Source organism: Metopolophium dirhodum, chromosome 5 (genome assembly GCF_019925205.1).
Source record: "Metopolophium dirhodum isolate CAU chromosome 5, ASM1992520v1, whole genome shotgun sequence".
Lineage (NCBI taxonomy): Eukaryota > Metazoa > Arthropoda > Insecta > Hemiptera > Aphididae > Metopolophium > Metopolophium dirhodum.
Window position 1 is genome coordinate 33,968,733 of NC_083564.1, and position 16,408 is coordinate 33,985,140.

Consider the following 16,408-nt stretch of genomic DNA (forward strand, 5'->3'; position numbering starts at 1 on the left):
CCCTATTTTCCTTTTAATTTATAACCGAGTATAATATAATATGTTCAACGTGATCGAGTGCATATTATATTATCTAGGTAACATAATAATATAATTCTATATAAAAAATAAATATGAACTACAGTAACTTGAAACCAATTAAGTGGAAAATACATTCTTAACACAATTTTTAAACCAAAAAAATAGGTCAGTTATTCATAAATAATTATTACCCATCATTATACCGTCTGTTTTATTTGACTGGAATGTATTTATTTTAATAATACTTTTAATCTCAAAAAACCTTACCTAACTTAACAATATATTTTAGCATTGATTTTAACTTCTTATATCCCTGATCTATTTTTATTAAAAAAAAAAAATTAATGTCAACAGAATGTGTATTTAATTATTTATTACAGATCTTATGAAGAATGTTTTAAAAGTTTTAATATTATATATTGCTTATAAACGGTAATAGAATAATGAAAAACGTTGAATTTTTTGTCAACAACACAAATAAACCATAAGTTAAATTTAAAAAAGTTGTACATATTATTACTTATATAAAACTATAAACTATTATTATACCTTTAAATATTACATGGAGATAATGTTAGTATTTTTAATATATAGATATATACATATTTTTCAATTGGAAAAATAAATAAAAACGAGACTTTCGATAAGACCCGCTTTAGGTGATTAAAATCAGGAGTGATTAATTTTTAATTCATTGGTTACACATTTTTTTTAAAAAATAATTATATTTAAAGAAACGTTTGTATTTACAAGTTAAGATAAAATAATTTAATATAGTTGAGTCTTGTTTGAATTTAGTCTGATTAAAAAAAAAAACCTATTTTGAAGAAAGCCCTTAAATAACGAAGTTTACTTTCGATAAGTATTTATTTATGAAGTCCTCTTCAAAATGTAAGTAATGGTTTTTATTGATCTAACAAAATAATATATAAACGATCAGAAACTGACCAAAAATGATTTGACGTGTGGTTGTACACTATTTAGATTTCTCAAAACGTTACTCGATTAGTTAAATTGCTTAAAATAAAGTTTGGTAATAATAATATTCAACTGCTAAAAAATGTTTTATCTACAAATTAAACTTTTTAACTAACATTGTTTGTATATTCTTGAGGAGCCTGCTTGTTTTATAATGTTAATTATTTACAGTGGTAAACAATTTTTATCGATTAATTATATTTTCCATAGTACGCATAAGCAATTAAAATCACATCATTAGTATAAATACAACGAAAAAGAAGATAAATTAATATTCAAAAACACTTTAAATAAAATACAATGATTTTTAATTGAACAGATATAAAGCTAATCGTCTTTTCTCGACGAGTATATTATTATTATGCGTCAATATTCGATAATAATGCTTTCGTGTTCATAAAACATTAAATAAAGTTATTATACATAATAAATATATTATATAGGTATAGTATAATCCCTTTGTTTAATCTTTTATAGTACTTTTCAAAGTCGAGTTTGTACATTTTGTTTTTATCAATGTATACTTATTTAAAGCGAACCGATAAAATAAAAATAATATCTATTGCCGCCATCATAACCGCGAAACCCATAACCCAATAACTTGTTTGGTATAAATTATTTTTCCGTTTCATCGGTATTTTATGTTCACCTAAACACTATGGCCCGCTCAACAACCACAACATACATTTTCGAATTCTATACGACCAGAAGAATAATATTTACTCGTATACAAAGACGTATTACATTCACAGTGGATAACACGCGGCTTGTCATCAAATAATCATAAAAAAAATTAGTTTTCCGCCCTTTGTCCTGCCAGCTATCGACGGATTTGCTTGGCCATAGTTATTTTTCACCGGAGGGTAAAAATCACCTACCGCGTAAGAAGGCAATTACGGACGATTCTCAACCTAATTTTGCGAATAATCTTAAACTTCTCGACCTTGGATTTTGTCGTTTACTACCGGACTTACATCGACACGGACAGGCGTGTATTCATTATTACTCTAATAAGGGTACGCACAACTATCACGACAATACAATATATTAAATATAATAATTTATGACGTGTATTATGCAGTGTCGTCGACGATGGTATACATAATATTATATGGTACCAGAATCGTATTCTTGGACCACGATGACCAGGATTTCATGATGTACACAATATATTTTCCGGAGCCAGGCATTCCATTGGCTGAGTGGTGATGGTGGTGGTGGTGGTGGTGGTGATAGTCCACCTGTTCTCACTCAGCATCGCGATATTTTACGGTGGAGGGCGATGTGGGATGTATAATTAAGTGGATAAACCGAAATCGAATAAATAATAATAATTTGCCGACTTTGAAACGCCAAACGTTTGAGCTCGAATCTATATACTGCGCGTATTTCGTATTACATTAATAATATTATTATTATACTGACAATGGTCAATGGTGTAGTTGCAATGGCCATTTTTTGTTTTCTAATAAGCAATAAATAACGTTCAACTTTAAACGGTAGATCAGTGCAAATGTTATTTATTTATCTTCGAGTACTGCTAATAATTATTATAGTTTACGTACACTACTATACTACTCCACTACGTTGTCTTATCAAAACTTTATACATTCATAGTTAGATAACTTTTCAATACTAACAATAATTGTATTAGATAAATCGAAGTATTGTGAAAATTATTACATTAAGAATTTGAAATGCAATTTATGAGTTGCAGTAAAAACATTAAAATAATGTATAAAACTTTATATGATACGATTAAATGGTATCTAAAATAAAATTACATACAAAAGGATAATATCTTGACTTTTCTTGACTCGTTTTATATAGAGGTATACGTCTAAACGTCCTTTTATATGTCATGGAGTGTATGTTTCTAGTATTGAGTTCCAACTATAATTTATAACGAAACGTTAAACACCAAAACGGCGTGTATTATATAATATTTTGGTGGTCGTTTACACGAATTTCTTATCTTACGACATGTCGTATACCTATATAAATAATCATACCTGTAAACCTAACGGCCGTTCAACTCCTCTGCTCCGAAGTATTCCATTTAATTTATGTGCACTAAACTCAGTGTTCTTACCACTCGGTGTAATCACACATCCTAACATTATGCAGCTGCAGGGCTGTTTAGTTTATCGACTTACACCCTTAGAAGCGATGCCGGTCTGACTCGTAATGTAAACGGAATATTATCAGCAACATTATTCCGTTCAATTTTGCATCGATAAAATATATAATACATATATATCACACGATAACGATGTAGGAATACTTTGGTACTTATGGTAATATATTTTCCACATTGAGGATAATCCGATAAAGTAATGAGAGCCCTGCTGGATAGTGTTTATAGGTTATGTACAGTGAGCATATAGTGATTAGTGAGTATACATTAAATGGAATACTTCGGTGCAGCAGACGAGTATAATAGCGAACGTCCAACAATTTTTTGTGAAACATTGTTAACATAATATCATACGCATGTTTATAACTGGATCCCGGTTATTCAATTTAGCGAGTTAAACGTCGAATAAAAAAACCCAAATAAACAACGTCCTTGGCGCTTCTGGCGTTAAATTTAATCGAGTACACCTATACAAACGTAGTTGAGGATACATTTTTTTTCTGTTACACATATACAGTGTATATAATGTCGTTTAGTATAGCCACAATTTCATGATACTGACAACTTGTAAATTTATAATCATTGTAGGTATATACATTATAATAATATGCACTATATGTCTATACCTACGTATTGATGGGCCAAATTTATGCAACTATATTATAATACTACCATGTGTTGTGTCTATTGTAACATGGCTTATAATATAATGTAGTCCCTTTATGCAGAAATAACTGTTGTTATTATTGCAGTAGTCGGGGACAATTCGCCAATATTATTGGGAAATGAATTTCATTAGCATATCATAACACAGCGATGACTGGTGGTGGGTTTCCGTCGGGCCGCGGCTGCAATGTGGGTTCGAGAAATCATATTATATGATAAAGGTTAAATATTTGAAAATTTTCCACGGTATATGAACAAGATCCTATATGTACAATGTTGTACCTATGTCCTATATAATTGAACCTAATTTTATTGTACTATACCTACCAAATACAAATACATTTAGCACGAACACGCATTATTCTGCATGATCAGACTCACATGAATTATATATTTCTGTTGATATTGGATATGTATTTTTGTAAAGATATTTTTTCAATCGATAACTTATATAGTAGCGACTTATCAAGTGATATATTATTATTTATCCAACTGCGATTACTATACTCAAACTATAATATAATGCTTCCAGTATCTGCGTTGAGTTAAAAGTAACTTTATTATTTATGTTTATTACCTACGTATATTTATATGGAATAATAGTAAAAAATAATTGAGGATTATTAAAATCAATAAAAAGTTAAATGTTCAAATCAACATGATGTAAATATTATAATCATAACATTATGTCTACAATCTATAAATAAATAAATTAATTGCTGTTCGTTAGTCTCGCTAAAACTCGACAACGGCCGGACCGATTTGAATGAATTTTTTTGTATGCATTTGGGTGACGCCTCGGATGGTTTGGATTCTCAAATCATCCCCCTAGGTCCAGCCAGGGGATGTGCTCAAACGGGGATTTAGAGATTTACGGTGGAAATTTTTGTTTATAAATGCTTGCCATGGGTTTTAAAGCTATTATACTAATAATTATTGGTTGCCGTGAAATCAGTGTATTCATGCAATGCGTTTAATTTTTTTGTACGCTGTGTTTTGATATTATATGTATCAGTGGTTAATGTCTACCGCAGGTAGATTGCCTACCTGATAATATACTGCTGCGAATAATAATTGTTATTCCGGGCAACAGAAAAGTTAAGATGAATCTGGAACATCATACACCGAATATTAAATAAGGCATTGAACAAAGTTTGAGTCATATACAGTTTGTACATTTAACGGGTAACGAAGTGCACGGGATTAGCTAGTTGCATATAATAATATATATGATGTTATACCTAAAATATTATATAATATGGGCTACGAGCTCATCATTTTGTACGCTGTACAGTGTACAATTAATATGTATTTCAATTTTTTATGGCCAGAAAGCGACACTAGGTACACAATTTAAATATATTTGATTTCTAAAGTTTTTGATATTCATAATAAATTACAAATAACATACATTTAGGTAGAACTTTATATACATAAATGGTACAGAAAATAACTTACCGGTAAGACATTAATAGTTTACCGTATTACGGCTTACGCTGGAGTACAGATTTTAATATTAAGTTACAGTAATAAGTAATTTATTTAATCACTGTTAAAATGGTAAACTTTATTGATGATAAATTAAAACAAACTTTTTGTAAAAGCCATGCATTATAATAATAACCTTTTCTGTGACTTTACACTGCGTTATGTATCGTATTCTATTTGTACATTTCTGTTTGAATTATTGTATAAATAAATACTATAGAGTGCGATTATTAATAATTCGTCCTGGGGATTTGCAGAAGAAGTATATCGAGCAGATAGTGCTTGTGTGCATTTTAACGACTGCAAAGCCATTTTAGAACACTGTAATTTTATTCCATCATAATAATTGAAGTAACAAATCACACAACACAATGTTCCTCCTAAACCAACTTGTATTTTATAATCATATAATCGTTCCGGTATTATAATCTATGACATTTGTGCCATATACACACACAAACACACACACACACTCACTCACACACACACACACACACACACACACACATACACTATATACGCGTAGCAGTAAAAGGGAAGAGATAATATTATTTAAATAAATATTTAACAAAATATTTAGATAAATATTGTATAATATACATTTTACCTATTATACTAACGAATAAAACATTTATCGACTTCGCGATCTACAAATAGATTATCCGAAAAAGAAAATATGAGTACACAATGTAATAAGTTCACGTCAGTGATAATTTTTTATCAAGACGAATTGAAATTCTTAACGTCTTTTCAGTTATTAATCAGTATAGTGAGACGACTGACGTGGCAAAGGAGATATTTTATTTATAACTAAGATAGTTAGTTACGATCAATATGAATGCCCTTATCGGGTTGTTCGTACTGCAGGATATGTGAAATATTAGACTTGAAAATTTCACTGAGCAACACTATATCGGCTAACATATTGCAACGTCGGTGGAGTCTTTAGACAAAGATTTAAACCTATTCTAGAGATGATACGAGTTGATCGAACTGTGTAACCGTTATATTCGTAGACAACACATTTATCTGGTTTAAATCCTACTCGTGACAATACAAATTATAGTACCTATTCCAGGCCCAAGTTTGATCTAAGCTTAGGTAAATTTGTCGATTAATAACAGGTGCAGATGTCAAGACCGTAAAGCCCAATCGTTAAGTTACAGTCAAGTTGCGCGGTCTGTGACGGTTAAAACTTTTTGCTTTTCGTGCATTAAACATGTATACATTTTAATAACGTGAACACAAACAATAATTATTCATTTGTCCGTCATTTATATAATCGGACAGCTTAAACGAATTGAGTGTTGACCGGGCGAAAGTGCTTGATTTTGTCGATTCGATTGTAATTTATTCGTTTAGGACCACTGTTTGGTCAATTACGGATCCAAGACCGAGAAGTATGGGTGGGAGGAGGGAGGTGAAGGGACATTTATGACCCCACCTACATTCAAATACAAACACCGATCCTCCTACTCTAATTTACTTTTATTTTATTGATTTGTGTAATTATTGTGATTTAATAATCATTTAGTACCTATACTCCTGGGATATATATATATACGTATTATAGGTACCTACTGAGTAAAAATAAAATGTCCATATCATCCTCCACTCGAGTGTAGGGGGAGAGACTGTTCCCTCACACAACGTGTTATGCCCATGATCTCGAAAAACGAACCCACAAGTGCCACGTTTGTTTTTCTAAGTACCTATATATAGGTACAACGTATGCGCGAGATGCGCGTGGGATTACCGCGAAATGTACATAACAGTCCAAAACTGTTCCGAAACGAAACGTGCCTAAACATATATTTTGCCGGATGAAATGTGCATTGTGGGAAAACTGATGACTCTGCCTCATTCGCCATACCATCATATTACGTATATTATTGTCTTAAACGCATACAGACCCTAAAAATGATTTCTTACCGTTTCTATTTATTACCCGGTCATTCTACGAACAATCGTTTAGACCGGCAGCAGGTTACGTTTAACGTTATTTTTATTCATGCCCAAACGTTTTATCTCGTCCGTTATGCGTTTAAAGCTTAAACCAAGTGGATCGCTCAAACGTATTTATGAGTATGCACTTGCTGCTATATAATATAATCGAGAAACGGTTGTTATTATTGTTTTGGAGAAAAATTAGGGTAATTATTTTATTTACTATAATGCAAGTATCATAATTTGTATTTCGTAAGTAAAGCATTATCATAATATCCGATTCGAGTAAGTATATTAATTGTGTACGAGAGCAAAGATTAAATAAAATAACGTTCAATAACGAACAATTACAACCTGGAAATATTCGGTGAATTACTCAAAAAGATATATAATATTATAATCCTTCCTAATAACGAAGAAGGATGAGATTAAATCCTTCAAAATTTCATATTATACAAAGCCGGTGTTATAATAAGTACGAGTACGCCGTTGTGCACGAAAGACGATAAGTATCGGTGTAGTATATATATATTATGTATATAACTATTATTATTTTCGCATAATTTCTGGATTTTCGTTACACAATATTAAAGGTTATAATATTATATTATGTTCACTATTGTGGTACGCGTACACAAAACAAAAAAAAAAATGGTTTAACGTTTCATAACACTTTTAGGTTCATTCCGAAAAAAAATCATAGACTCGATGAACTCAAATTGCTCCACCTGTTGTTTGGGCTGATAATACAGTGATTACACTAAAGTATACGTCGATAGTATAATATTTTATTGTTGTGCAGTCGCAGTGTCATAATCGCTATGGGTAATCATTATTTTATATTATATCCAAAATATGTGTGCCGCTCACTTTTCATGAATTCGCATAATGTATTAATGAAACAAGATTGAAAAGAGACGCAGTGATCCACCTTTTTGTGCTAATACACTATGGTTTATTATGTATGATTTGTATCACATAACGCGGTTGAATGACGTACAAAGCATTAACATTGAATTATTCATTTTTTTGAGTATTTTTATTTATTAAATTCGTAATGTTTGTGCTGCTTACTTGATCGCAATTTTTAGTACTATAATTTTTGGTACTATAATTATTCAGCCCAAATCTATAGTATTTCATATAAATAATAATTATATTATATTATATTATAATAAGTACCAACCTATAAGTTAATAACTCATTATAATTCCAATATTATAATATAACAACTGAAATCATTACAATTTTACCACTGTAATTTGTTTTGGATAATTTTTGTTGTATGGACAATACCATTAGATATAAACAATATGATATTATGTACGGTTAATAATCACCAATCATATGGTATCCAAGCAACTGTCTTGGAACGTAACCTCCGTGGATAACGAGAAATAACTATAGCTGTGTATATATTATGGGACGTTTAATAATATTTATCTTTACAATCCATTGATTTTTCGCCTTTCACACTACCGATGACGGCTGGCATGCATTCCATCGATTCAATTTCCGAAGTGTTTGTAAAAAATTAGTTTGATCTAAAACTGGGCGGGGACGGTTGTTTAACGGGTGTCTGACGGCGGTCATCAGTTATTTGGAATGAAAACGGGCAGCTAAATGGCAAGGACCGTGAAATCAAAATCACAGCAACCGCAGTCAAGTGTCAGTGGTGGTGGTGTCGAAAGATGTCAAAATAAGTACAAAGTCTATTACGTATAATAGTAGGTAGTCGCTATAGAAACCTACGATAATCACGACTTTCAGTTGATCAAATTCGGCGCAATCAATGGAGATTAGGATATAAAAACGTTTTAATACAATTAATTTATGAATAATGATAATTTTTTTTATTATTAGACCACAGTTTTACCAAAATGAAAATAAATAATATCTTCACTATCTATCAACATTTACCTGCAGTCAATTTACTAGAAAAATGGCCTTACGACAGTGCAGTGACAGTGTAGTTAGATTATCTAATCAGGACGCCGTGTTACCGCACTAATGTATAGTAATGCAATTAAAAATAATAAAAACAAAGTACCTACCTATACAATTACTATAAATATAAAAATAACATCATAATATTATTAGGTACTTCTGTCATGACGAGATACCCAGTAAATATTCTCGATGTTGTTATAAAAAAAAATGTGAATTTCGAAAGCACTAGCTGAGTACACTGAAATATTCGGTGGCAATATAATTATAATAGCACTGTATAATAATTGTATAATATAAGAATAAAAATAAAAAAGTAAATAGGTATATAAATGTACCGATTTATTAATTAATACTAAATAGGTACTCTCGTATATATTATCTACTTGTTTGAAATTTAATTACTCGATGGATATTCAATTTTGTGTGAAATTTATTTACTAAGTTTATTGGTCGAATCGTCTTGTAAACTATTTTGCTTATCTTATCTATACGAAATAATATTACAAAATTATACGTCTTATTGGCTTGTATCCAATTGCCTCTGGAAGTACCACTAAAATTTATTTTTATTCACCGTTAAATCCTTTGCTAATCTGATTTTACGTGTACGACATTACTGTTATTATATAAATACATTAACGTCGAAAGTATACGCGACATTAAATTCGTATGGATCTTTAAGTCGTAAACAACAAAACATAGCAATATTTCTGCAGTATATAAAATGTTTAAGATATTCGTTTAACTTGTTCTAAGGAGAGCTGAGAGAAATATTAGATTTACAAAGATGTGTTTTTTCTTCTTTTTTTTACCTACTGGTTTTTTTTCTGAAAATACTTTTGGGGGTAGTAAAAAAACTCAAAAAGTTCCATGAAGCACTTTCTAGATTGGAAATGGAACACAAATATGGCATCTACCTTAAAAGTATTTATTTTTATTTTTATTTTTTGAGTTTTCCCTTAGTGGTTTTCGAGGAAATAGCGAATAACAGCAAAGAACGTTTACGATAAATAAAGTATAAATTCTATTATACATATATTATATATAAGTATAATATAATAACTTGTTTTTAGACAAAATGTTGACTGTGTTTGGTGAACTGAACTCTGCTCTGAATCGTTTTTCGAATAATTTATCATTTCTTTAAAATACGAAGACACAACCCTTCCATCCTCCTATACCCTCGCCATGTGGCCTAAACTAACCACAGTGCAGTTATTTTTTAATATTTTGTTATTGCTATTATAGATACTTCCTAAAATTTTTCGGTATTTTTGGGCACTATTTTTTTTTTGTTAAATTACATACAACTTAATGGTTTGTTTTCAAACCTACTCAATAACTCTACTCAATAACTCAAAACTAAATATTTGATATTTTAATTAATTTCCAGTAAAACTGGAATTATAATTATTTATAATCAGAAATAAATTCCAATATTATAATTAGTAAAACTCAACGAACCATTCAACGTAATATTCTAGTCATAAATTATATAATCTATTTTTCATCGTAAATTTGATTTTATAATTTATATTATATAACAAATTAAATGTCTCGAAAGTTATATTGTGTTAAAAATATGTATACATAAACATTCGAAATTATATATTTTTTTCAATAACAACGTAATACGTTTTCATATTACACTAAGTTATACAGTCATTTTATATCGACTTTTTCGTTTTCATCACACGAAATTAAATTGCATATTGGTAATAGAATATAATATGTATTAAACTTCTGAAATGTATTAATTTGTATTCAGTATAATTGTATAAATTATTTCTTCGGTCGCTTTATTGCTACGGAAATTAAATGTATAAATATTTGAAATATAGCTATACCATATTATAATTAAACACAAATGCCATAAAATCTCTTATAAAATGGAGTGAATATCGAGTGTCATTTTACACGGTATAAATAAGTTAATAATTTATAAAATCGAAAACGCTCGTTTAGTTTGTATAATACCTACTTGTATAATTCGACGGTATTTTTTTTACCCCAGAAAATCGAAAAAAAACATTTTTGGTATTAACATTTTCAGAAAAATCACAAAAATATTCTGGTAAAAGGCGTATACATCTATGGAAAAATAAGATAGCAATACCTAATACAATATATGCAGACGCCCTTTAAAAATTAAATTTATCTACACAGGACTGGTGACAGGGCTTATACCACATCGAATGCATGCTAATTGTTTACAACTTCACAGTTCGTAACAATAATTATGATTATTGCTATTTGTATATTACCAGATTGAAGAAAGTAGTGATTTTACTAGGTTACACACTGAACATCGCTTGTATTGGTAACACTTGATAACAAATTTCCCTCAAATGATTTTTACATCAAAAACTTTTAACTTTTTTCGAAATTTTCGTTCCGTAAAATGTTAGGCACATGTATTATTTTATACGTGTTGTTCGTGTCGCTTACATTTTTTTTATTAAATTGTAGGATGGGGTGACTGGAGTGATTGGTCGGCGTGCAACGTGTCGTGTGACACCGGCCTGCAGTATCGGCACCGACGTTGTCTGAAGTGCGGGCAAGGGCACAACAAGGAAATGCGAAAGTGCAACGACTTCCCGTGCGACGGTAAATATTACTGCATAGTTGCATAGTTGCATTATGATTCGACAATCGCTTCAACAACAATAACAATAATTATTTTCTTACCGTATTTCGATATAATAATTTCGGTAAACTTAACGTGCATACAGGTGTCATGGAACTGGTTGCGCCGGGTGACCGCGTGCGCACCGTCGGCGGCAAACTAAACGGTAGCGAAAATGGGTTCAGTCTTCTCGACACAGTTGGCTTCTCGAACACGTTTTCACTGTTGATCACGCTAAGAGTACAACCAAAAGTAAGTGATCATTATATTTTGTTTTAAACATCATGTAAGGTATTTAGGTATTATAATATAATACTATAATATTATTATCTTCAGGAACGCGTACAGTGTACATTCAAATAATATACACTCTTCACGCCTTTGAGTTTTAGTGTCTGGTCTTTTTCTATAGTTGTGAGTATCAATGTGGTTTACCTAAACTAAATTGAACAAAAAAATTATTTCGTACGTTAACGGGAGCGATGGTTCTCTCACTTCTCAGTAACAATACTTTATTTTATAATCGCAATCAAATATATTTTATTTATCAATCGTTTTCAAAAGGTGTGAATTATATTATAGTTCCGTCACACCAGCACCAATGCTTTTCAAAATGTCTACTCTAAATTATATATTATTTTGTTAAATAACTAGAAACATTTTAGGTCTATGCTAAATTTTTTTTTAATTTCCAGCCCCAAACTTAGTTTTTCATTCTCAGTTAGAGACTAAAGTAGCCAAGTAAACACATGTACCTAGTATATGAAATTGAGAAAGTGCAAATTGGTATTGTACTATTGTTATAATATACACTGATCATAATTAATTAATAATGTTGACTAGAATGTTAAGTTGACAGTAAAGTATATAGCGATATAAGCTGAGTTTTATTTTTAATTAAGTTAATTAATATTATAATTTAATGATCAAGCACATAACTCGTTTTTTAATAATAATAAAATAATATTTTTTACGCTTTAATAGGTACTTAGGTAGGTATATAATTATCTTGTAATATACATTTTTGTCAACGCTCTACACTCTGTATTAGTAGAAGTGTCCAACAAAAAAAAAAAAACCTAAAAATAAAATACTTGAGTTTTAATTGTGATGTCATAACATATTTCACTTATAAAAAATTGAATTTAATGCTTATGACATGACGTTTGTATAGTATAATAACATATTTTACCAATCACAATAGATTCGTTTTTAAAATTCACGTTGCAAGCTTATACATTTTATTTATAAATATACCTCTGTATACTATTATAGCGTATACAGTATAATATATTATAACATATATACTTACTATATGTATAGGTACATCATATTAACTGTATCCATCTTTTCTTGATATAGTAAATACTAAAGTTACGTTGGTACCGTAAGTAGTGTTCAAGAAGTGTTGATAGCATATTATAAATGAGCATATTAATTTAGTACAAAATTTTGACAAATTTGTTCACAAGAACCGGTTTTATAGATGCTGGTGTACAATATTTTAACATCATTATGGCATTATACCGATATGTAATGTCCACGGCGAACCACCATAATAACTGGTGTCATAGTTTTGATCGGTGAATGTGCCATATTATTACCAAAATGAAATTAAAAATTAATATCGTGATTTGCTGCAATAATATATAACATGGCCAGTGGATATAAAATTCGCAATATACCGTCCTAAATGTTTATAATCCCACTGGGACGAGTGGCGCATGCTCATACGTATGGACAATACAATAGATGTTTCGCTTATCGAGAGACACTCATTATTTAAAAACTATTAACATTTTTTTTTTCAAAATATTTTTTTATAATTTTAAGCCGTTACAAAACAAAATTTTTTTTTAAAAATCAAATTTTGGATGAGTATTTTATGAATTAAAAGTATTAAAAGTTTTGATAAGTGGAGTGGAGTGACATACCACTCAAAATTATGGTCCACTAATCCGATCATCTAAACTTTAAATACCTGTAACTACATACTATATTTATTACTCGTTCAAAGTTTGATTTTTATATTAATATTCTCCGAAAAATATATTGGTAATAATAAACTTTGAAACATGAAATTTAAAATATACATTATCATAACTTAAAAAAACCATATAAACAACAAAAAAAATTCAAAAATTTTGTTTTAAGACGACTTACAATTAGTTCAAATAATAAGTGTCTTACGTTAAGTGAATCATCTACGTAATACTATGATGTGGTACATATTATTAAAATTGTCGTTGGTATATTGTAAACATGCAGTCATTGGCGTGTTGCATATAATATTATATCGTTGACGGAAATCGGTTTGTGCTAAGGTACTTACAGGCGTTCAGCGCATAAACAGCCTTCAAAATCCTTTCAACACTAACAAAAAAAAAAAAAATTGTTGAAAAAATAAAAAGTAAAAATAAATGTACTTAATGAAAAAAATCCGTATTTTCTCCCGAGCTGCTTGCGCAAACGACAACCGAGTGCTATAATTGTTTTAAAAATATATTAGAAAAATATATACGTAGAAAAAACACTTCCGGTCGCCATGCTGTATAATATATAACCATACAATACAAATATAATATAATATATTTATCAAACAAAATAAAAACCAAAGTATGTAGTTATAATAACATGTATATAGGTAATAATAATAATTTATAATATGTTATGTTTTTATGAAATCATTTGGTACAATGCTGGTTATAATTATCGATATTTCGGTCAATATTTTATTTTTTTTTTTTTTTTAATTGAGTTTTCAACCAACCGTTATTACATCCCGACAATTATAGAAAATAGAAGATAAGTTAATTACAATATTACACAAATCGGTTAATTTTAAATAATTATAAAATATGAATAGTTATTAGTTATACATTATTAGTGATATTCAAGGTAGGTATGTGATTTAAAAATAATAATAACAAATACTACGAGGTAGAGATTAATGATTTTTGGAGTACATATGGTTGGTTGTTATTGACTATAGAATAATTTGCGTGTTACAAATACGGCTATGTGAATGGATTTAATGATACAAAATGTACTAGGTCTTAGGCAAGAAAAAAATTTTGATGAATTCCACGTTAAGATTTTGAGGTTAACTATTAGGGTTAAGACCAGAAGTAACAGAAGCATATGACGTGACGGATTGGCTTGATGACATTCCTAAATGGAGTAGGTATATGGCTCAGAAGATTTTTCTTTAAGATTAGGAGTATTTTTGTGACAGTTGAAATGATTATTTTCCCAGTGCTCGAGAATATTTATTTGAAGAATGGACATCATCCCCTCGGCCGATGTATCCGTGTATGGAATATTCGGTGAATGAATCATATAAACCATTAATCATTATTAACCCATATAATATGCACATTGTACCTATATACCTATTACCTATATATATGTGTTTTTATCAGATATTATAATAATAATTAATCATCATTATAATATCTACGCACGAGAACTGGAATAAAGCAATTATAAATTCTTAATACTAAAATAATTGTGTAGGTTTTCCTCAAGTATGCAGTTATGCTTAATCAAATCATAAGTCAGAATTAGATTAGATTCATTATTTAAGGAAATAATTGGTGAGCATGCTTGGTGAATCAGGAATCAGGATTTGCCCTACATATAACGTGAGCAACTAGACATTTTTTTTTTCATTTTTGTGTGAAATCATAAGTCAGACAAAAATAATAATGACTAACAGTTCAAAAGTTGAACGTCGCACGGCGCGTAATATAATCCTTTTATTATCTCACGTTTCGTTTTCAACATATTCAATGGGCGCACAAATATAGCCATATATAGGTAGACTAGGTGCAGATAAAATTAATTTTTAAGACGGATGGGACGAACGCCACTGCTATGGTTCTATATAATATTTTCATTCGTTTCAAATAGTCATATTTTATACTTAAACAACAGAACATATAATAATAAATACTGTCGAAATCATATCCGGTCTGTAAAACGTCACCTGCAGTTCCAACTACGATTCATCCGTTGGAAAATAAAAAAAAATACACATCATATATATATTATAATATATAACACCTTAAATTACTGATAGGATACCTAAACTTTAATATTAATGTTATAATTCGCTCGTAAAACGAATGGGTCGCAATTCAAACAATTGCTCGACGCGTATTTTTTTTCTCTCTGATAACACCAACAACGTAAGCTGTGTATAATATATAAAAATAAAAGTAAAATAAAATACGCAATCAAAAATGAAAAAAAGTTTTCCAAGTTTAAATAAGTAAATAAGTAAATCATTCGCGTAGAATAATATAAAAATAGAAATTATAAAATCGCCTTTGTTTTCTCACGATGGTCACCAAAAGAAACATCGTCAAGACACATATTATAATATATACGATATTATTTTGTTTTGTTTGTTTTTCAAATCCTTATTTGTAGTTTGTCAAAGTTGTCCTACTTAAAACTCGAAACTTTTCTAAAAATTACAACTCGCACCACTGTATTATAATATAATATATCTTGGTTATTTGTTTTTTGTGTACATTTAAATATTAGTTGTACAATAATAATATTTATGCTATTCAAAACGTCAACGAAAT

General features: G+C 29.6%; 1 protein-coding gene across 1 annotated transcript in view; it reads left to right on the forward strand.

Annotated features, from left to right (window-relative positions):
• LOC132945330 (uncharacterized) overlaps window positions 1–16,408 on the forward strand; it is a 151,576-nt gene that overhangs the window by 68,459 nt on the left and 66,709 nt on the right. Inside the window, exons 3-4 of the mRNA XM_061015038.1 lie at window positions 11,657–11,794; window positions 11,920–12,065. Coding sequence (XP_060871021.1) covers window positions 11,657–11,794; window positions 11,920–12,065 — 284 coding nt within the window. The remainder of the gene's footprint in view (window positions 1–11,656; window positions 11,795–11,919; window positions 12,066–16,408) is intronic.